The sequence below is a fragment of the Podarcis tiliguerta genome (assembly GCF_965153285.1).
Source record: "Podarcis tiliguerta genome assembly, chromosome: 11".
Classification (NCBI taxonomy): Eukaryota; Metazoa; Chordata; class Lepidosauria; order Squamata; family Lacertidae; genus Podarcis; species Podarcis tiliguerta.
Window position 1 is genome coordinate 11,608,853 of NC_139544.1, and position 23,029 is coordinate 11,631,881.

The 23,029-nt window shown below is 43.8% G+C and overlaps 1 protein-coding gene across 3 annotated transcripts in view; it reads left to right on the top strand.

Moving 5' to 3' along the window:
• LOC310659932 (kelch domain-containing protein 3-like) overlaps nt 1-23,029 on the top strand; it is an 86,618-nt gene that overhangs the window by 52,727 nt on the left and 10,862 nt on the right. For all 3 annotated transcript variants that reach the window (XM_083404108.1, XM_083404106.1, XM_083404107.1), the window contains exons 13-16: nt 1,246-1,330; nt 6,592-6,640; nt 13,057-13,147; nt 19,329-19,429. In XM_083404108.1, coding sequence (XP_083260234.1) covers nt 1,246-1,330; nt 6,592-6,640; nt 13,057-13,147; nt 19,329-19,429 — 326 coding nt within the window. The remainder of the gene's footprint in view (nt 1-1,245; nt 1,331-6,591; nt 6,641-13,056; nt 13,148-19,328; nt 19,430-23,029) is intronic.

Genomic DNA, 23,029 nt, shown 5'->3' on the forward strand with positions numbered 1-23,029 from the left:
GCGGAAGTTTGCAACTTAGAAAAGGCATTTCCTGTTTGAAAGGATAATTAGACTGCTGTGACATGCATTTGTGCTTAATACGTTGTTTGGGCTTGAGGGGCCAAGAACCCAACAGATCCTCAGCCCTTTTAAAATGTGGCTCTTTGGAAGAAATTCTTCCAATGTTTCTTCTTCTTTTCTCTTCTTCTTTTTTCTTTTCTTCTTTTTTCTCTTTTGTTCCTTTTTTCATATATATGTGCTTATTTGAAATATGTATGTATGTATGTATGTATGTATTTGCAATATTTTGCTTATATTTTGTAACAATTATGTTAGATAAATTTAAAATTTAAAATAAAATGTGGCACTTTTGGGGGGGAGGTGCTATTGGGTTATTGTTTTTATTTTTATTATATATATTGTGGTTTTCAATTTGATCTTTTCTGTGAACTGCCCTAAGACCTCCAGGCATAGGGGGGTATTAATAATAATAATAATAATAATAATAATAATAATAATAATAATAATAATAATAATTTTACACCAGCCTTCTCTAACCTGATTCCTTCCCCCGGGTATTTTAGACTAAAAGCGCAGAAGCCCCAACCAAGATGGCTAATGGGCAAGGATGATGGTCATTGCTTGTAACCCCAAATTTATGAAGGGTATTAACTTGAGGAAGACTGTCTTATCCTATCATATTTCTGAAAGGTTCAAGAGTTGCTGCTGCTGTTTTTGTTCTTCAGAAAGCAATAAGCAGGCACAGCACTTCCCCATTAGACAATGTCGGGATTTGGGGGGGGTGGGGAGAAAACAACTTACAGGGCCCAAGCAAGGATAGCAAAATTTATAAGCTCCACGTGTTTTCAAGTGCTTGTTAGTCATACCTAACGGGCCCGGTTTGGGGGGAAAGACTGTTAATTTGCAATATGTCTGCTCTTGGATGAAGCACACTATGCAAGTATAGGGCAAATGACAGCAAAATTTGAACACTGTCCGCTCTAATTTCAAAGTGCAGATTTCAGAGTGGGAGTTTGCTTACAGTTTATTATCTGAGACCAGTGGAGATCCCTGGTCTTTGTGGGATAAACCCTCCACGATGGCAATTTCCAAAGAGACAATTGTGAAATTAAGAAATTGTGTTTGTGTTTGTTTGTGTGTGTGCTCCAGACCAAAAGCTTCCATAAATGTGATTTGTGTTACCATTGTTTGAATTCATATTCAGCTAATACGTTACTGCGCATTCTTACTTTTCTGTATTCACAGCTCTATATCCTTGGCGGCACAAATGAAAAAGAATTAAATGATCTCATGGGAATGAAACTGATAAATCCTTCTGACAGACAGCCTAGTAAGTTTCGTTAAGTTTTTGATGACACGCCATTAAATTTGAACCCGTTCCCATTGCTCAGTTCCGCACCGCTCTCACCATTGTGAAGAGGCAACTAGAAAGTTCTAGGTTTCCAAAATCATTTATTCTTCACAGAACCAACTAATCATTGAACACACTTCTCTAACGTTAGTTTTGCGTGCTGGATATTCACGTAAAGTGTTGCTGTCCAGCTTTTTATTTAAAAAATTATGTCAGACTCAAAGTGCATAACTTCCTCGCTCACCTGATTTCATTGCTGAATATGCTCTATTAGTTTGTCTCATGAATCAGTATCACAGAATGAGTTAAGCCTCATAAAACTGATTTCACCAAAGGTAAATTTCTATACGCTATAAATCTTAGCTAACCATATTTGGTGGAATAATGTGATTTGATTGCAGCTGCTGTGGAAGGCTGTAGCACTGCTTTGCATGCAGGAGGAACTAGATTCAGTCCCTGGCATCTCCAGGTTGCGTTAGGAGAGGCTGCTGTGCGAAGCCATGGAAACCAGCCACAGTCTAGCATTGCAGGGCGTTGGACTCGATGACCTTTGAGGTCCCTTCCTGCTAAACAATTGTATGAATCGATGATCTATAGCCAGAGTAGACTGTAGCCATATTAGACTTTACCGATTGGTGGGCTCTGCGTTGCTCCCGGACAGGAGGAAGGAAGTCAAATGACACCGAGGGTTGGTTCAGAGAAAGAGTTCTTTATTTCTGCTCTCCGGAACAGCAGAAAGGCACCTGTGTGGTGTGTCCACAGCAAGTCCAAAGAAATGAGAAATTTCATGCAGTATATATATCCTCCAGGCACCCTCCCCCTTCCCCAGGAATCCAACCACATCAGCCTATACACGCAGGTTGACATCACATATGTTCCTGCTCTGGTATTCTTAACCATAAAAGGGTATTCTTTCCTGTACTTCTGACCATAAAAGGCTATTCCTCTTCCTACTCTTATCTTGGAGCAAGAGGTCACGAACTCCAAGAACACACTCTGGCGCTGTTCCCAGACTAGGTCTGTGTGTCAGAGTGTGTCCAGGACATAAGATAAGACCTAGACGTGTCATCCCTGTTCTACTGGAACAGTCAAGGCCATCCTTCCCGTCATGAACCGATAAAGGAGAGGGCTCTGAGCACTTGTTTATTCAGCCGGGTTTTTGTTTATACATTGACTCAGAGCTCAAGTTAATGGATTTAAGCTAAGGGAAAATAGGGATTTTGGTGCCTGTATCAAACGGCCTGCACAGTCAGTTTTGGGTTTGGGAAACCCATTCCTTCAGACAGGGCAGAGCTAAATGGACTGACTCCGTAAAAGGCAGCTTCTCAAGTTCTTGTGTAATTAGGGTTACATTACAATCTGGATTGCCTTTTAGATATGGAATCCACCTTCCTGCAAATTTGTGCCGAACTGAACTATGGCAATAACTGAGCAAATGTTTGAGGGAGACCTTCAGGGGCACCCTCTTCTACTCTTCTACAGTGGTACCTCGGGTTACATACGCTTCAGGTTACAGACTCCGCTAACCCAGATATAGTACCTCTGGTTAAGAACTTTGCTTCAGGATGAGAACCGAAATCTAGTGGCAGCAGCGGGAGGCCCCATTAGCTAAAGTGGTACCTCAGGTTAAGATCAGTTTCAGGTTAAGAACGGGCCTCCGGAACAAATTAAGTTCTTGACCCGAGGTACCACTGTACTATGGTTTTGCTGGGCTGATTATTATTTCCTTTTGGTGCCATTTCAATGCTATTGCCTGTTTTCATGGTTTTGTGTCAATTTGCAAGGACATCCCTGTATGGCAAAACTTCCCTTTCTCTCCCCCCACATGCCTCCCATGTCTGGTCTGGAGAGTGGGGGGACCTTATACAGCAGCTCCTCAGGCTGCTTTCTAAAAAGCACTTGTTTGTTTGTTTGTTACATTTATATTCCACCTCTCCCCCCCCCATCTCAAGGCGTTGGACATGGTTCTCCTCTTCCCTATTTCATCCTCCCGACAGCCCTTTGAGGCAGGTTAGGCTAAGAGATGGTGACTGGCGCAAGGTCGCCCAGTGAGCTTCATGGCTGAGTGGGTATTCAAACCCTGGTCTCCCAGGTCCTAGTCCAATGCTCTAACCCAGGGGTCAGCAAACCTTTTCAGCAGGGGGCTGGTCCACTGTCCCTCAGACCTTGTTGGGGGCCGGACTATATTTTTTTTTAAAAAAAAAAAATTAACGAATTCCTATGCCCCACAAATAACCCAGAGATGCATTTTAAATAAAAGCACACCTTCTACTTATGTAAAAACACTCTGATTCCCAGATCCTCCACGGGCTGGATTTAGAAGGCGATTGGGCCGGATCCAGCCCCCGGGCCTTAATTTGCCTGCCCATGCTCTAACCATTACACCACACTTCTCTCTTGTGGCCCTATGCAGAATGGTGGAAATGGGGCTATAAGTGTTTGCTCCCTTCTTGAAGTGGTTTTAATTGCTGTGATTAAACGTTATTTAATGGTTGTTTGTGTTTTCTAGCTGTGGTTTGAGTGCTTCATTGTTTATTGTTATTATTAGGTTTATTACCCACTAGGGCAGGTTAGGGCAATATGAAATACAATGTTAAAACCATGTAAATCAATTACTGTTCTTGTCAAACTGTCTCTTTTCATTGTAACATTATCGGGCAATAGCCAACTAAGTTATACTCAGAGTAGATCCACTGAAATCAATAGACTTTAGTTTCTTTGCCCATTTTAATGTTATTTTAGGTTCTAATTTGTGAGAGACTACAATCATGTTTCTCTGTTAGAAGAATGGGCTTGGATATCACTCATTGTTTTAATTTATTCATTAGCCACATGGAGCTCATTAAAGAAAGACAATATATAAATGCTTTAAATCAACTGATAATCCAAAAATATAAAAGGGTTTTAAACACAGGAGGAGAAAGAGAACAAATTATAGTTCATTGGACAACTTGCCATTTTTCCTTGACTGATAAATGATCACAGAATTATCACAGAAAGGGGATTGATAAGATTATTTCTGACTTATAATGATTGAAAAGCACTTTGAACATTAAAACTGCTGTAGAAATGATTGATATTTGAAATCCATTTCAGAGGTTCTTCCAAGTAGTTGACTACATTTTATGCATCAAAGGCTTGAGAGGTCCATGTAAGCTACCAATTTTATTTTGCTTTGAGCATTGGAACATTATTTAAAAACAAGAAACAAATCCTCCTAGATCTCTCTCTGTAAATTAAAACAGTGAACACCATAATGTTAGCATTGCGGATATAATGGAATTACTATACATTGACTTGACCCTTGCCATTGTGCAGAAACAATGATAATTTGTGGCTTTATTGAAAGCCATTGAACACTCATATGTTCCCGAAGAATTAATGTCACTATTCCGCCCTATAAAACAGAGTAAGAAATTAGTGCCTGGATTACTGCACAGAGCTACTAAAGTAGACTTTATACTAAATGTGCTGTTTCAGCCAAAGCTGAAGGGGCATATGTAGTTCTCTGTGCAGGGATGCGGGTGGCGCTGTGGTCTAAACCACTGAGCCTCTTGGGCTTGCTGATCAGAAGGTCAGTGGTTCAAATCCCTGCAACGGGGTGAGCTCTTATCACCGTCCCAGTTCCTGCCACCCTAGCAATTCAAAAGCATGCCAGTGCAGGTAGATAAATAGAACCGCAGTGGCAGGAAGGTAAATGTCGTTTCTGTGCTCTCTGGTTTCTATCACGGTGTTCCAGTTTGCCGCCTCCAAGTGGAAGAAACCGGGACAGTGCTGAATGTCACTTCCATTGCCAAGTGTGTCCTGCTGGGGGAAAAAGGGCTTTCCCCCTGGCCTGCCTTTGTATCCACTCAGGTGCCAAGGGCTTTTGTGACATCACAAGAAACTCACAGCCAATTGCCACAGCTGGGGAGGCATCATCTTCACTGCTTTGAACCTCACAATGGTGGGTGGACCTGTCAGTGATTGTGTGCTTGTTTATTTGGGACACGGGTGGCGCTGTGGTCTAAACCACTGAGCCTCTTGGGCTTGCCCATCAGAAGGTAAGCAGTTCGAATCCGCATGACGGGGTGAGCTCCCATTGCTCTGTCCCAGCTCCTGCCACCCTAGCAGTTCAAAAGCACACCAGTACAAGTAGATAAATAGGTACCGCTGTGGCAGGAAGGTAAACGGCGTTTCCGTGCTCTCTGGTTTCTGTCACAGTGTCCCATTGTGCCAGAAGCAGATTAGTCCTGCTGGCCGCATGAACCGGAAAGCTGTCTGCGGACAAATGCCGGTTCCCTCGCCCTGAAAGTGAGATGAGTGCAGCAACCCCATAGTCGCCTTTGACTGGACTTAACTGTCCAGGAGTCCTTTACCTTTTACCTCTGCACCTCCCATTCCGCCACTTTGGGTAAAATGGGAAGTGCCGCATGGCAACCACCATCTAGGCTGCTCACCCCACCCCACCAACATCCACATTGGTTTTGGGCTCTGCAAAATCTCACATGATTTCAGCATGATCTTGCCCCAAATCAGCACGAATGCTGCCAGTAGGGCAAGCAAGGAGCTGACTGGGGCACCACCTGAGGCAGAGTGGACCTGCCTCACTCTGCCTAATACCTGGGCTGGCTCCATCTCTGTTACGTTTAGCAGAACATCACAACATTCTGCTTTTCTCCTCCCACACTCCGCATCTTTGGCAGCCGTGTGGGATGGAGAGTTAAATGTGAAATTTCCGATATCATGAAACGTATTACGTTCTGTTCAGTTGTTACAAAGAGGGGGGTAGAATTTAAAACACACAGCTGTTGTTTTTGACAGCTGGATGTTCAGCAACGTATCTGTTATTAGTGCTTAGACGCCACTCTCTCAGACTAAATTTTGTCAGCAAACAAATAGATAAAAAATGACTATACTTTTAGACTTATTTATGTATTGCTTTATGTACAGCCTTTCTCCTGAGGCACCCAAGGTGGCTATAATATTGTAAAAATAAATATTGAAAGATATAAAGTGTTACGCTGCTGATGTGAACATATACCCTCAGTCTTGGAGGAAGAAAGCCATAGCATTTTTGCTAGGCTCATTTATCACCTGCAGAAGCTACCAAGCAAGCCCTGTATATGCATAATTGTAATTGCGTTGCCTTGGACAAAACAGACTTCACAGTTATTTCTTAATGATCAAATGGTAAGCTGTTGATTTCTTTTTAACTGAAACCTAGTGCTGAGCCAATGGATGTTTCTGTCTCTTTTCAGTTATGAAGGAGATTCTTTCAGAACTGGGAATCCAGGGAGTAAGCAGCAGGTATTGTGTCTGTCATTCTTCTTTTCCTCTTATACATTCTTGTAATAATGGTAGTTTGTATGTAAGGAAATAGTGAGGAAAACCTCTCCCGTATATCTGTGTGTGTGTGTGTGTATACATACACATATACACACACACATATACATATACATATATATATACATACACAGTGTGTGTGTGTGTGTGTGTGTGTATACAGTGGTGCCCCGCAAGACGAATGCCTCGCAAGACGGAAAACCCGCTAGACGAAAGGGTTTTCCGTTTTTCGATGCGCTTCGCAGGACGAATTTCCCTATGGGCTTGCGACGAAAATGTCTTGCGATTCCTGGGGGTTTTTTTTCGCTCCCCACCCCCTTTTTCTAAGCCGCTAAACCGCTAATAGCCTTTTAGCAGCTAATTCGCTAATCCCTTAAGCCTTTAATAGCCACTAATAGCCGCTAAACCGCTAATAGCGCTAATCCGCTAAGCCACTAATAGGGTTGCTTCGCAAGACGAAAAAACCGCTAGACGAAGAGACTCGCGGAACGGATTAATTTCGTCTTGCGAGGCACCACTGTACATACACACAGTGTGTATATATATATATGTATATATATATATATATATTTGCTTTCGTAGATTTTCACGGGTACAGGAATGCAGGTTTTGGTGTCCTCGGGTGTCTTCCCGTGTAAAAGTTGGGGTGTCTAGGCGACGTTTCGACGAGGTCTCACTCGTCATCTTCAGGCTGGTGCTTTCGGCTTCTTGTTACTGGAACAGAGCAGGATCTCAGTGTTTGAGTTCCTATAAATACTGTTGAGGAGGTGTGGTGTATACTGTTGAGGAGGTGTGGTGTATACAGTGGTGCCCCGCAAGACGAATGCCTCGCAAGACGGAAAACCCGCTAGACGAAAGGGTTTTCCGTTTTTCGATGCGCTTCGCAGGACGAATTTCCCTATGGGCTTGCGACGAAAATGTCTTGCGATTCCTGGGGGTTTTTTTTCGCTCCCCACCCCCTTTTTCTAAGCCGCTAAACCGCTAATAGCCTTTTAGCAGCTAATTCGCTAATCCCTTAAGCCTTTAATAGCCACTAATAGCCGCTAAACCGCTAATAGCGCTAATCCGCTAAGCCACTAATAGGGTTGCTTCGCAAGACGAAAAAACCGCTAGACGAAGAGACTCGCGGAACGGATTAATTTCGTCTTGCGAGGCACCACTGTACATACACACAGTGTGTATATATATATATGTATATATATATATATATATTTGCTTTCGTAGATTTTCACGGGTACAGGAATGCAGGTTTTGGTGTCCTCGGGTGTCTTCCCGTGTAAAAGTTGGGGTGTCTAGGCGACGTTTCGACGAGGTCTCACTCGTCATCTTCAGGCTGGTGCTTTCGGCTTCTTGTTACTGGAACAGAGCAGGATCTCAGTGTTTGAGTTCCTATAAATACTGTTGAGGAGGTGTGGTGTATACTGTTGAGGAGGTGTGGTGTATACAGTGGTGCCCCGCAAGACGAATGCCTCGCAAGACGGAAAACCCGCTAGACGAAAGGGTTTTCCGTTTTTCGATGCGCTTCGCAGGACGAATTTCCCTATGGGCTTGCGACGAAAATGTCTTGCGATTCCTGGGGGTTTTTTTTCGCTCCCCACCCCCTTTTTCTAAGCCGCTAAACCGCTAATAGCCTTTTAGCAGCTAATTCGCTAATCCCTTAAGCCTTTAATAGCCACTAATAGCCGCTAAACCGCTAATAGCGCTAATCCGCTAAGCCACTAATAGGGTTGCTTCGCAAGACGAAAAAACCGCTTTTTCTAAGTATATATATATATATATATATATGCAGGTTTTGGTGTCCTCGGGTGTCTTCCCGTGTAAAAGTTGGGGTGTCTAGGCGACGTTTCGACGAGGTCTCACTCGTCATCTTCAGGCTGGTGCTTTCGGCTTCTTGTTACTGGAACAGAGCAGGATCTCAGTGTTTGAGTTCCTATAAATACTGTTGAGGAGGTGTGGTGTATAGCCTCCAATGTTCTGGGCAGAGAGGAGGTTCCCAGGCTGGTGTGCCTTTTCTTCTTTTGTTCCTTAATTACTTGAGGGATATCTTGAGTGATTTCTTGAGTGATTTCCTGAATCCCACTTAGGTGGGTCATTAGGTGTGGATTAGGTGTGGTCATTAGGTGTGGATTAATCCACACCTAATGACCCACCTAAGTGGGATTCAGGAAATCACTCAAGAAATCACTCAAGATATCCCTCAAGTAATTAAGGAACAAAAGAAGAAAAGGCACACCAGCCTGGGAACCTCCTCTCTGCCCAGAACATTGGAGGCTATACACCACACCTCCTCAACAGTATTTATAGGAACTCAAACACTGAGATCCTGCTCTGTTCCAGTAACAAGAAGCCGAAAGCACCAGCCTGAAGATGACGAGTGAGACCTCGTCGAAACGTCGCCTAGACACCCCAACTTTTACACGGGAAGACACCCGAGGACACCAAAACCTGCATTCCTGTACCCGTGAAAATCTACGAAAGCATATATATATATATATATATATATACTTTTTCAAATTAAAGTTTTATAATCACATATCCAACATACAACATAAAAACAAGATTCCAAGGAATCTCCTGGATTTCCCTCCTCCCCTTTGTAGGTCCTATTGTTAGTCATTTCCTCCTGCATCTTTTTTGATAATCCAAATCTTTTACCTCTCCACCGTGTCCAAAATTCACCAATTATTCCAAACCTACTAACGATTTTAACTGTTTACAATGTTTTTTAAGATAAATTATAAATTTTCCCCATTCCTTATTAACATCTTGGTCTTCCTGATTTCTGATCCTTCCGGTCATTTTTGCCTTTTCGTCATAATCCATCAGCTTAATCTGCCATTCTTCTCTCCCATATATATATCAACACAATGAGTTTGGGATTGTTCCCTCAGCTTTTAGGCTGCAACCTATATCCACTTCCCTGTGATTGAGCCCCATTGAACTCAGTGGGAGCAGACGTGTATAGAGTTGACTTGTTAGGCCGCATGCTTATACACCAGAGGTTAGGACTCCAACCACTAATGGACCCAGCCAACAAGGCCGCTGGTCAGGGATAATCAGAGTTGCAGCTCAGTCTCTATAACGTTTACTGCACATGTAACTTGTTAAGATAGAGTTGTATATTTATCCACTCCATGTTTTCAGTATCTTCAGGTTTTGTCTTGCACATGGAACCTTAGTATGTTAGTAAATTTGGTTTTATACTTATAAGCCAGTTTGTGGTGTTGTTTTGTTGTATTATTATTACTGTCACCACATTTGATACTTTGTGTGTATACTTACTAGTCACCATATATGCCATCTTTCAGTTTTAAAAAGCATTACAGTGGTACCTCGGGTTACATACGCTTCAGGTTACATATGCTTCAGGTTACAGACTCCGCTAACCCAGAAATAATACCTCAGGTTAAGAACTTTGCTTCAGGATGAGAACAGAAATCGCTCGGCGGCAGCGCAGCGGCAGCAGGAGGCCCCATTAGCTAAAGTGGTGCTTCAGGTTAAGAACAGTTTCAGGTTAAGAACGGACCTCTGAAACAAATTAAGTACATAACCAGAGGTACCACTGTATGGGACAGTGCACTGCAGAAATCTAAAACGAGCTAACGAAAAGCGGAATAAAGGAAAATCCAACTATGAGAAAATCATGGTAAAAAAAGAAGCAAATCATCATACAGTAATGTTAAAAAGAAATGTGGACTATGGAAACTTGATGATACAGAAAGGCAAACCATAAGCTATAAACACATCACTGCCTTAATGCAGTCTTATTCTTCATAGATTCTATTAAAACCTATGGCACATAAATTCAAGAAAATGAGCTTGAAATTGGCATGCCAGAATCCAGCGCTCAGATGTTGCTTTTTGCACGTGCAACAATAGAATTGTTACCACGGGCGAAGAAAATGTTTTCTTGTTTCTCAATGGTTCCATACGAACATGGTCAGGTTATCTGCACAGTTTCCAAATGACGTGAGATATCTGGTTGCTCACATACAACACCCCCCTGTGCCTATAAATATCTAGCTGACTTCCTTTTTACATAATGGGATGTTGATGAAATAAATTGCTTGAAGACGTCAAAGGAAGGGATGGGTCTCTGACTTTTTCAAAGAGGCTTGCTGTGGATGGGGAGAGAAGAGGGATTGATTAAGGATTCAAGGACAAGACCGACAAAAACCTCAATTCAGGTCCTGCCACTCTCAAAATGTTCGTCATTTCAGCTATTCCTAGTATATATTGTCACTCACACACACCCAATCTCCAACGTGGGATCCCAGGGAGTTGGAGGCACTTACCCAGGGTCTGTGTTTCCTTTTGGGAAAGATGAGGCACAGCGGAGAATGTGGTGTCTTTATGATATATGGTTTATTTACAAATCTATACAGCCTGAGCCTTGGATGGCGGTATCCACAGCAGTCACACTCCAAGAGGTTCTGCCCTCCCCGCCATGAGCTCAGCATTGGATTCATACAGCCCCCAGCCATAGCCATCTGAGTCTCTCTCTACTAGACCATGGATAGGCAAACTAAGACCCGGGGACTGGATCCGGCCCAATCGCCTTCTAAATCCGGCCCGCGGACGGTCCAGGAATCAGCATGTTTTTACATGAGTAGAATGTGTCCTTTTATTTAAAATGCATCTCTGGGTTATTTGTGGGGCATAGGAATTTGTTGATTTCCCCCCCCCCTTTAAAATATAGTCTGGCCCCCCACAAGGTCTGAGGGACAGTGGACCGGCCCCCTGCTGAAAAAGTTTGCTGACCCCTGGTCTAGACCACTCCTTCCTTCTCTGTTGCTTAACTCCTAACACTGACCTGTTCTAAACACATGGCTTCCCTTTATCTGTACCCCACCAATTCGCAAGCTCACACACTGAATTCCTTTCATGCTTTGTGTTCTAATGGCTCATTACCCTGCAGGCTGCCACTTCATGCAGTAGCACAGCCTGAGTAGGGTTGGCATATTTTGAAGTGCCAAAAAGGGGATGCTAGGACGACTCTGATTTTAAATACCCCTGCTATATGCAGGCTATAGAAGTTGAAATACCGTATTTTTCGCCCCATAGGGCGCACCTAGTTTGGGGGGGGGGGGATAAAGAAAAAAAATATATTTCTCCTCCCAGGTGCGGGACTGGGGCGGGGGAAGCCCGAGCTTCCCCCGACCCCAGAACAGGCTGCTATCCACTCAGCGCGCCCCAGGCTTTGGGATGCAGACAGCTCTCCGCAAGCCTAGGGAGCCCGCCGGGAACTCCCGCGGGCTCGCAAGGCTTGTGGATAGCTTCCTGAAGCCTGCATTCGCCCCATAGGACGCACACACATTTCCCCTTCATTTTTGGAGGGGGAAAAGTGTGTCCTATAGGGCAAAAAATACGGTATATTGCCAAAGGGGGCAGGAGAGGAGAAGAGCAAAGCAAGTCTTCAACCACAAGTTCTGTCTATGTCTCATCCAAAAAAGTACAGCCAGAAACGTTTTGGCAATTTTTTAAAAAAATCCACCCAGCAGAATTTTTATCCCTGAAGAAGAGGACATGTCCTGGAAAAAGAGGGCACATGGCAACTAAACCTGGCTTAGTTCTTAACACATTTTAATTTCCTAGGATTTGGAAGTGTCTCTTTTTTCTTATTCTTTTTTAGTCGTGAAAAGAAAAGAAAAAGAGAGAAGTGAATGAAAATGAGAATCAAAGAAAAATGCTCAATTACATCTCTATACATTAGTATACAGATGTATATAATTTTATTATCCTAGTAAAAATTTCTTTATCAATAACCTATATTCTGTATAAAGTCATTCCAATTATCTTTATATTCATTCAAAGAAAGTCTGCGTTTATAAGCGGTCTGTTCACATGTTGCTACTATTGTCACGTTGTCAAGTCATTCATTAAGGGGAATCATATCTCTGGTCTTCCAGTTCATCAGTATCCATCTCTTAGCCACCATTAGGGCATGTAAAATCCAGTTTTGCTGTCCCGTTATCACTTTCCATAAAATAGGTATATAGTTCAAAAGAATATTCACCTCTGAAAATCTTAATTTTTTTCATAGCATCTTATTTATATAGTATGTGTCTAATACATATCTTCATAAACAGGTCTAACAACCAGTTTTTAGCACTCCAACCTTAATTAAATTCTAACACTAGCTTAATCTGGAATTTAGGGTGTCTTGTATCCACAGATTCATAACAATATAGATGAGAGACACGTTCAGGAACAGCTTTAAATCCCTTAAGCAATTAGCTTTCCAAAACCTTATCTCCAATTACGTGCATATTTTATGTGCAAAGCGGGTGAAATACCCTCTCTGTCTCTCCCTGTCTCATTATGATCGTGTGAAATCCTAAAATCAATCTTTAAAAAAAACCTCGTGTTTGAATGTGCAGGTTTACTCCCACCAAAATCCCCAAAGTGAAATACGAATTGACAGAATCTCCTTTGCTAACTGGATCTGTTTCTCCTCCGCCTCCTGTTCTGGTAAGTGCCTTATTTCCATTTTGCCTGATCAAGAAATATTTACAATTTGTCAGTGCTGGACACAGTGGCATAGCGTGGGTTGTCAGCACCCGGGGCAAGGCAAGTAATTTGTGCCCCCCCCCCGCCGCACTGTCCCTCCCCCAGATAGTCGCTCGCTCGCTCTCCGCACCGCACGCCTGGCACCCTCCCCTCCACAGTGGGCGGCGACCTGGCGCCTCGGATCGGATTCGCACAGCCAGCACTGCAGTGAGAGAGTGAGTGAGCCATTTAGTGGCAGAGAGCTGCGAGTGCGAGCGCGCCCCCCCCCCCAGATGTTGCGCCCGGTGCGGCTGGCCCCCCCTGCACCCCCCACGCTACGCCACTGGCGCCTGTGGATTTGCAGGATATGTTTAACACTGTGACATTACACCTTAGGTGTGCTTCAAGTATCTGATGGGATCCTTGTGTGTATCTGCCAACTCACCCACCTCCCAGCGAAGAACGAGATCTTTTGCCAGAGCCATCTTTCCCATACGGCTTAGTGGTGCGTTGCGCCAGGGCGCCGGCCTTTCAGGGGTGCCCCAACAAGTGGGGGAGCTGCGCGGCTTTGCCGGCAGCCTCCCCTTTCCCTGCACACCCGCCAGCTGTGCCCTGTCAACCATATGGCGGGTGGGTGCGCAGCTTCCCTCCCAAGCCTCTGTGGGGCTCACTCTCCTGCAGCAGCATGGGGGAGAGTTGCACACACACACACACACACACACCCATGGCTGGCAGTGCGCAGCTTCACACACCCCCCACTATCCATGCTAATTTTGGGGCGCTGAATGGATATTTGCACCCCAGCGCCGCATCTGCTAAAGACGGCCCTGCAAAAGGCGCTGCTCTAAGTGTGCCTTGAGTGAGGTCTGACCCAAGAACAAGCACACAAACCAAGTTTTGGAAAAGGAAAAGTTCATTTATTGAAACTGAAGAATCAAAGGAGTGTCTCCACCCACATCATTCAGCCCGGACACTGAGGTCCAGCTCCGAGGGCCTTCTGGCAGTTCCCTCACTGCGAGAAGTGAAGCTACAGGGAACCAGGCAGAGGGCCTTCTCAGTGGTGGCACCCGCCCTGTGGAATGCCCTCCCATCATATGTCAAGGAGATAAACAACTATCTGACTTTTATAAGACATCTGAAGACAGCCCTGTTTAGGGAAGCTTTTAATGTTTGATCTTTTACAGTGGTACCTTGGTTTAAGAACAGCCCTGTTTACGAACGATTCGATTTACAAACTCCACAAAACCGGAAGTAGTGTCCCGCTTTGCGAACTTTACCTCAGTCTTAGAATGGAATCTGAACAGTGGAAGAGCACTGGCGGCAGGAGGCCTCATTAGGGAAAGCGCGCCTTGGTTTAAGAACGATTTTGGTATAAGAACAGACTTCTGGAATGGATTAAGTTCGCAAACCGAGATACTACTGTATTATGTTTTTATAGCCGCCCAGAGTGGCTGGGGCAGCCCAGCCAGATGGGCAGGGTATAAATAATAAAAAATAAAAATAAAAATAAATTAATTACCACTGTAATTGCAATTGTAGATGCATTTGATTATAGTCCTGACACATTGATAACTCTTAAGCAAAACAATTTAAGATATTCCATGCTAGGAGAAGGAAAATGGCGAGGGTTGGAACTATGGCGGAGATTCATACAAATTTGTAGAAATTGGCTGGGATTGCCAAGTTAGACCTTTTTTCTGGCTCCAACTGAGCCACTACTTGTCAGCAGAAGGATAAAAATGTCGGGGGGAAGCCTCTTAATCAGAATCAGGAGTGGGGTGCCTTAGGCCTGCAAGGTCTCTCGCTCTCGCTCTCCGCTCCGAACCTGAGGCATCAAAACCCTTCTGCAAAGCTTCATGGCCTAAAATGAAATGAAAGCTGTCTTTGCGAGGGCAGAGCGAAAGTGACACGGCGGAGCTAAAAACGGCCAATAAACTTTTTTTTTAGAAAAAACAACTGCCTAAATGAGCTTTTCCCTCTCATAGTTGTATTATATGAGGGACTGAGATCCAAATCAAAGGTGACCCATAGGGAGAGTGTTCCCTTACTCTCCTCAGAAAATGGTAAGGGGGCATATCGTATGTTTATGACTCATCTTCCCTGCCACTGTCACCACCCCAGGCAGTTATGCAGCATGGCTTCAGCTTGTCTGAACACCTTTTTGATACATAACCCTTGAGCCTTGCCATATAAAATTTATAATTGGGAGAAAATCACTCCTAGCCAGGGGGAGCGATTTGCCCACAGGGCTAGATAAGAATTCTTCAAGACCGGTATACCCCCCAAGATTACTTCAATGAAAATAGGGGTGTATTATTATTATTACAGTGGTGCCCCGCAAGACGAATGCCTCGCAAGACGGAAAACCCGCTAGACGAAAGGGTTTTCCGTTTTGGAGGTGCTTCGCAAAACGAATTTCCTATGGGCTTGCTTCACAAGACGAAAATGTCTTGCGAGTTCCTGCGGGTTTTTTTTTCCGTTTCCCCCCCTTTTCCCCAAGCCGCTAAGCCGCTTAACAGCTGATCTGCTAAGCCTCTTAACAGCTGATCCGCTAAGCCGCTAATAGCGCTAATCCGCTAAGCCGCTAATGGGCTTGCTTCGCAAGACGGAAAAAACCGCAAGACAAAGAGACTCGCAGAACGGATTCTTTTCGTCTTGCGAGGCACCACTGTATTATTATTATTATTATTATTATTATTATTATTATTCCCTACCCATCTGACTGCGTTGCCCCAGCCACTCTGGGTGGCCTCCAACACATATAAAAACAACATTAAAAATTTAAAAAACTTCCCTACACCTGGCTGCCTTCAGGTGTCTTCTAAAGGTTATATAGTTACTTATCTCCTGGGCTCCGGGGTTGCTGAACTCCATACCCTCCAATATTTCTCCAATGAAAATGTGGACGTCCTGAGAAAAAGCGGGATCAAAACAGAAACCAGGACTGTCCCTGGAAAATAGGGGCACCTGGAGGGTATGGACCTGTATTAAGGACTCATCCGATGGTTTGCCACTGTTGTTGCCTGGCTGTTCCCCTGCATTTAAAGCCAAGGTATCTCTGTCATGTCATGGGGTTTCCTGTGGAGACAATTAGGTCAGAGCAGGAGAAAATGCAAAAGGGGAATATATATATATATCGCTAGGTATGCCATGACTTATGCCAGGCCCCAGTCCACTGAGATGAACCAGGTTCTGGTGCCATAGGTCATCCTCGCAGGGGCATCGGTGAAAAATAAGACAAAGGTAAAATGTGCTGAATGTCTTGAGCATTCTTCCTTTAGTGCCGTAAGCCTTACGTTAATTTAAAAAGAATGACTTCCTGCCAGATGGATTTGACATATGTGTCTAGGATTTCTGCTTGGTTGGTTTTTGGAAGTTTTTTTTTTCCATCAGAAAGAAAGAAAGAAAGAAAGAAAGAAAGAAAGAAAGAAAGAAAGAAGCAATGTTTTTCCTAGGGAGTAGTAAGAAATGAATACTATTTCATACCCTCCAACACTTCCCCAATTAAAACAGGGACGTCCAATTCCACAATGATAATTTTACTATTTATACCCCACACATCTGACTGGGCTGCCCCAGCCACTCTGGGCAGCTTCCAACATATATAAAAACATAATAAAGCATTGAACATTTTTTTAAGAAAACCAAGCACTGCCTTATACAGGGCTGTTTCAGATGGCTCAGGGGTCAGATAACTCCATACCTGCCAACGTTTATCTGATGAAAATAGAGATGTCCGCGGATGGCGCTGTGGGTTAAACCACAGAGCCTAGTGCTTGCCGATCAGAAGGTTGGCAGTTCGAATCTCCGTGACGGGGTGAACTCCCGTTGCTCGGTCCCTGTTCCTGCCAACCTAGCAGTTCAAAAGCACGTCAAAGTGCAAGTAGATAAATAGGTACCACTCCGGTGGGAAGGTAAACGGCGTTTCCGTGCGCTGCTCTGGTTCACCAGAAGTGGCTTAGTCATGCTGGCCACATGACCCGGAAGCTGTACGCTGGCTCCCTCGGCCAATAAAGAAAGATGAGCTCCATGACTGGACCTAATGGTTAGGGGTCCCTTTACCTTTAAGGAAAACTAAGACATTCCAGGTTCAAATCAGAAACTGGGATGGCTTCTGTAAATCTGGGACTGTCCCTGGTAGGTCTGCTATTTCCCCTACTGAGACAGGTAATATTTCACAGGCTCGTGGTTACTGCATCACTTCCTGACCCCCTTGGCAACCTGTGCTATTGGGCACCAAGAGATATCCTGCCTCAAGAAGTAGATTTTGGGGTACCATGAAAAATGATTATATTTTTACCCCACCTGATTTGGATTTGTGCCTCCGGACCAAAATAGCCAGGCTGTCTCTGACCCACAGAGCCCCAACATGGTAATTTGTTGGCGATGTGGCTGATTCCTGGCATTGGGCAGCAACAGCAAGGAGAGACATAGCTTTCTTTCCCACAACACACCCGCAGCCCAGCTTCCCGCCCTTTGGATTAAATGCTAAATTTGGAAGTGTGGAAACTGCCCCTTGAAAAAGAAGCAAAGGTGGCAGTTTTTTTAAGGGAGGAAAAACCCTCTAGAACCCCAGTACTAATCAAGATGCTAGAAAAACACAGCAAGCTTTCAAGTTCTCTAGAACTTCACCAGGCAAGATGTTAGACGGGGTACTGTGCGAGGGGGAAACAATGCATTTTTCAAAAGCTAGGTTAGTGCTGTAGCCAAGAAATCGACTTGTAGACTTAATTCAATTTTCAAAATTGAAAAATTGAATTATCTTTTGCTCCTGTGAGCTCTCCACGTTAACATGGGGTGCATGATACAGGTGAAAGCCCATATCTAACTCAGGGTGGATCTACACACAGGAAGAAAATTCTATAAATAAGTCAGAATTTAAATCATTATGACAAAAGGGGGGGAAATGCTATGTAAAATGGCGGGGAAAAAATTCTTTACTCTGCAGCACCATCTGGTGTTGCATGTTTATAACACATTCAGAGTGCTGTTTTTTGACTAGCTGAGTCCGAAATGTTATATTATTGTAAACTGTCCTGCAGTCAGTTTTGATTAAGGGTGGTGTTTGCAAATTTTAAACAAATGGATCCAAGGGCATAGTTGATTTCTTGCACACATATTGGGGCGCTGAGATATTCCTTGAGATGCTTTGGCGCTGCTAAATTCTGCAGGCTGCTGTTGTGTAAGTACTGATTCCCATGCACAGGTGCAACTGGAGCAGTTTTGCCTACATCCTTGCCCCAGAGGACCAAACAGCAGGCTTAAAATTTAACAAATATAAATAAATGAACCCTTTTTCTATCGCAGCTGTGTTTGACATTCTTGTTGTGTAAGGGGGCCCTTAGGAACCCTTCAGGTCTCCTTTTTGTACTTCTTCCAGCGCTGCAAGACAAAGTCTTTGCCTCTCTACGATCTACATATATTGTCTCCTGCAGATGTGATTTGAAAAGCATTGCTCAGATGCTATTTCAAATAAACTATTTGCTGGAGGGACCCATTTAAACGATCCTTGAATCATTTGCTTATATACATTTCCCGGCTTGCCCCATTATCACCATTGCTTAGCAGATTAATTACTCTGTACTTAATTTGCTTAGCAATTAAACCACCAATTAAATATTTGTCTACATAACATACTCCTTGGCAAATGAATTAATTAGTAATGAACGTTGAGAAAGGACTTGTTAAGCAGGAGGGGCATTGTGTTTAAAAGAATAGGTTTGGTTACATTGTGCTACGACTTATTAATAATAGCTTTATTAATTAAATAAATGCCGAGGATTCGCACTAATCCCTTTAGGTGCTGGAACATAAGATAGGATAATCAAATACAAAATCAGAGTAAGATCTCCTAATACTTTATTGCAGAGGGGGTTCGACAGTAGGATGAATGAGAGAACAAGATTATGGACCACTTTAATTCTGGATCAATATTGTAACAACAATATTCATCTCTCCCTTTTCACTGCCACCAAGGAGGAAATAAGTGTGCCGAAAAGGGGACTGCGCTATGAGGGGGAGAAATGTGACTCTTAACACTGAAAGCCTGCTGTCTCTCATAGTAGAGAAGTTAATTTTTAGAAAAGAGGCGGTGGGGTGTGTGTGTGTTAATCCTTATTTATAGTAGCTCATATTAACTAATACTTAATGGCTTTCCACTCAGACACCTCAGCTTCAGGATTTACATTCAGTGCGTAACCAAGCAATGGACATGATTACAAAGGCCTTTACTTTGCTGGACTCCGAGTTTCAGAAGCTCAGCACGTAGGTATTGTTTGGCATCAATGGAAATGTTGTTTCTTCTTCTTCTTCTGGATCCTTCATTCTCTTTCTTATTTTTTTATTCGTTTTTGTCTTTAACAATTATCATCACAAATCCCCAGACTTCCCTCCACCCCTCAGTGGTTTCCCTCGTTATTCTTTTCCAACCACATCGTCTATGGTTCTCCATGTTTATTTAATACTCCAATCTCACCATAGTTCTCCTTACATTGCAAGTGGGTTTTATATATATATATAATCCTACCGTTGTTTTTAATTGTTTATAGTGTTCTTTTAAGTAACATATAAATTTCCCCCATTCTTTATTAAATTGATCATCTTCCTGATTTCTGATCTTCCCAGTTATTTTCGCCATTTCGGCATAGTCCATCATCTTTACCAGCCATTCTTCTCGTGTGGGTACTTTGTCTTCCTTCCATCTTTGGGCAAATAACATCCATGCAGCTGTCGTAGCATACATAAACAGTCTTTTCGGCTCCTTTTCTGTATTTCTGGACCTAGAATTCCTAGTAAAATAGCTTCTGGTTTTTTCACAAAAGTAATTTTAAACATTTTTTTTAACGCATTATAAATCATTTCCCAATATGCTTTTGTCATGTTGCATGTCCACCACATGTGGTAGAATGTGCCTTCTTTCTCTTAATGGAAATGTTGTTGCATCTAATGCACGGTTTCCCAAACTTGGGTCTTCAGCTGTTTTTGGACTACAGTTCCCATCATCCTGGCCACTGGTCCTGCTAGCTTGGGACGATAGGAGTTGTAGTCCAAAAAATAACTGGAGACCTAGGTTTGGTCTCCAGTGAAGGAGAACAGTCGATGTCTTTAGATGATTGAAATCAGCATATGTTTGACAATAAGTTATAGAAAGTTTATTGCTGTGAAAATGCTGGATGATGGTTCTCATTACTCATTAAGGCGTGGGAAAACCTCACTGCAAATTTAATTTGGATTTCCCCAGTGTGGTAAGGTGGGGGAGGGGAGAATCCAATATAAAATCACATGTTACCCAACCTTGTGGGGTGTCATTTTGCGGGGTACAATCTATCACCACACTACACCCTGTATACATTGGTGAGCTCCTCGTTGGTGGGACCGGGCGCGACACACATGTATTCCCCTGCCCCAGTTTTTAATCCACTGTTTCATGGAAGTTTGGTATATCAGAAAGCTTGTATCTTAAATATTTTACAAAGTGATTGGCCTTGGCATAGGTCAACGAAAACCTGAGGACATGCCCACAGTGGATCTCAGGTTTCCAGATCTCAGGGAGAGTGGGGAAGTACTAATTGAGGAGAGGGGACAAGACAGAGTGTGAATAGATTCCATCAATACATCCCACTAGTGTGGACAGGAAACACTGACAAGAGTTCAGCTGAGAACTCAGGTGTTATAAGAGCCCGTATAGAGTCCTTAAGTGGGTTCCCTATCGGTAGGAGAAAATAACAAAGGCCAACCAGAGAATATTGAGAAGCAAAGTAGCTAGTAAACCTGATCTTTATTAACTGTTGCAACAGGGTCCTCACTCACCACATGCAAGAGGGAGGAGGAATCCAGAACAATGGCCCACAAGCCCTTATATAGACATTTGAAATTGCCTTATATAGACTTTTGAAATTGCTCAAGACCACCTCCCAAAACATCATACATACATCACAGAAGGGGGCAGTCTACAGCAGAAATGCATCACAGGAAGTGGTCTACAGCAGAAATCCTGTTTGCCAGGATATCTGTTAATGGTCACTGATTGCTTTACCTGGGCAGCCTGGCCACTCTTTTGTGATGGTAAATAATTTTAGTTCCTGAATCCAGGTCACAGTCTCACCCTATTCATACACAAATATGCCCTTAAGACAGGTAAGCAAAAGACAATGGAGAGGCTTTCACCATTTCCTTCTTCCTTGCAGAGAAATATTTGAGGTCAATTTGGGAGAGTCAAAATGGTTTAGGATTGCTCTCTTGTACTATTTCAGACATGTGGTTTATATACTTATGTATGTGTTTGCCTTGTACATCATTTTATATTTGGGACCTTAGAATTTTTGCAACACAGGTTTTGTCCAAAACTGAGTTCACCTCAGGTTTGGACAAAAGCGCACGTAATAAAATTTGTACTCTAGTATGTACACAGCTTGGCGCTGGTAGCACTGTGGGTTAAACCACAAAGCCTAGGGCTTGCCGATCAGAAGGTCGGTGGTTCGAATCCCCGCAACTGGATGAGCTCCCGTTGCTCAGTCCCTGCTCCTGCCAACCTAGCAGTTCGAAAGCACATCAAAGTGCAAGTAGATAAATAGGTACCTCTCTGGCGGGAAGGTAAACGGCATTTCCGTGCGCTGCTCTGGTTCGCCAGAAGCGGCTTAGTCATGCTGGCCACATGACCCAGAAGCTGTAAGCCAGCTCCCTCGGCCAATAAAGCAAGATGAGCGCCGCAGCCCCAGAGTCGGCCACGACTGGACCTAATGGTCAGGGGTCCCTTTACCTTTATGTACGCAGCTTATGAGGCCTATCCTGGAAGGAGTACACATTCTGCTTTCCTCTGCATCTAGCGTGCTCCCACTGCTGGCTTGTGAAGCTGTATACTCAGACTTTAGCCACAATCCACATGTGTTCCTGCGGTTTCTTGAAAAATACTGCATTTTGATCTGTCCCCTGAAAAACCTCCAGGTTAGATCCAATTTGAAAATTTAAATGGGGGTTGGGTTGTGCATTTGTTTGTTTGTTAAAATTAAAAATAAACTGGGAGAGAGAGAAAATGTAAGCACATGAAGACATCCATGCCCCCTTTGTGCCTCCCCGTGTGGACAAACCGTGGTTAACTTGGAAACATATCAGGCTTTGCTGATGTGTACAATGACACACAAATGGGATTTGATACACAGCAGGGGTGCTGGTGGAAATAGCTCCCTGGTTTCCAGCCCAAAGTCTCCTCTTAGCAAACAGACAGGCTTGCCAAAGGAAATGCAGAAAGCACAGAGCCACTTTCCAACTCTCCGAAACACCAAGCCGGCATGCCACCCAGGAAGGCGCAGTTGGAGGAGGGATAAAAATATCCACCGAGGAAAACCAAGGCAAGCTGAAAAGTTGTATGAAAAAAACCAGGAGAGAAAAAGTCAGCCCCCAGCCAAACTAAGTTCCACTTCTTTATAAGCTTCCCTAATATAAAACCCATCTCATTTCAACTCATAGGCTACATTCTGGTTACACCCCCAAATAACTTTACTCCTCATTAAAAATTAAAGTAAAGGTAAAGGGACCCCTGACCATTAGGTCCAGTCGTGACTGACTCTGGGGTTGTGGCGCTCATCTCGCTTTACTGGCCAAGGGAGCCGGCGTACAGCTTCCGGATCATGTGGCCAGCATGACTAAGCGGCTTCTGGCAAACCAGAGCAGCGCACAGAAACACCATTTACCTTCCCGCCGGAGTGGTACCTATTTATCTACTTGCACTTGATGTGCTTTCGAACTGCTAGGTTGGCAGGAGCAGGGACTGAGCAACAGGAGCTCACCCCATGGCGGGGATTCGAACCGCCGACCTTCTGATTGGCAAGTCCTAGGCTCTGTGGTTTAACCCACAGCGCCACCTGC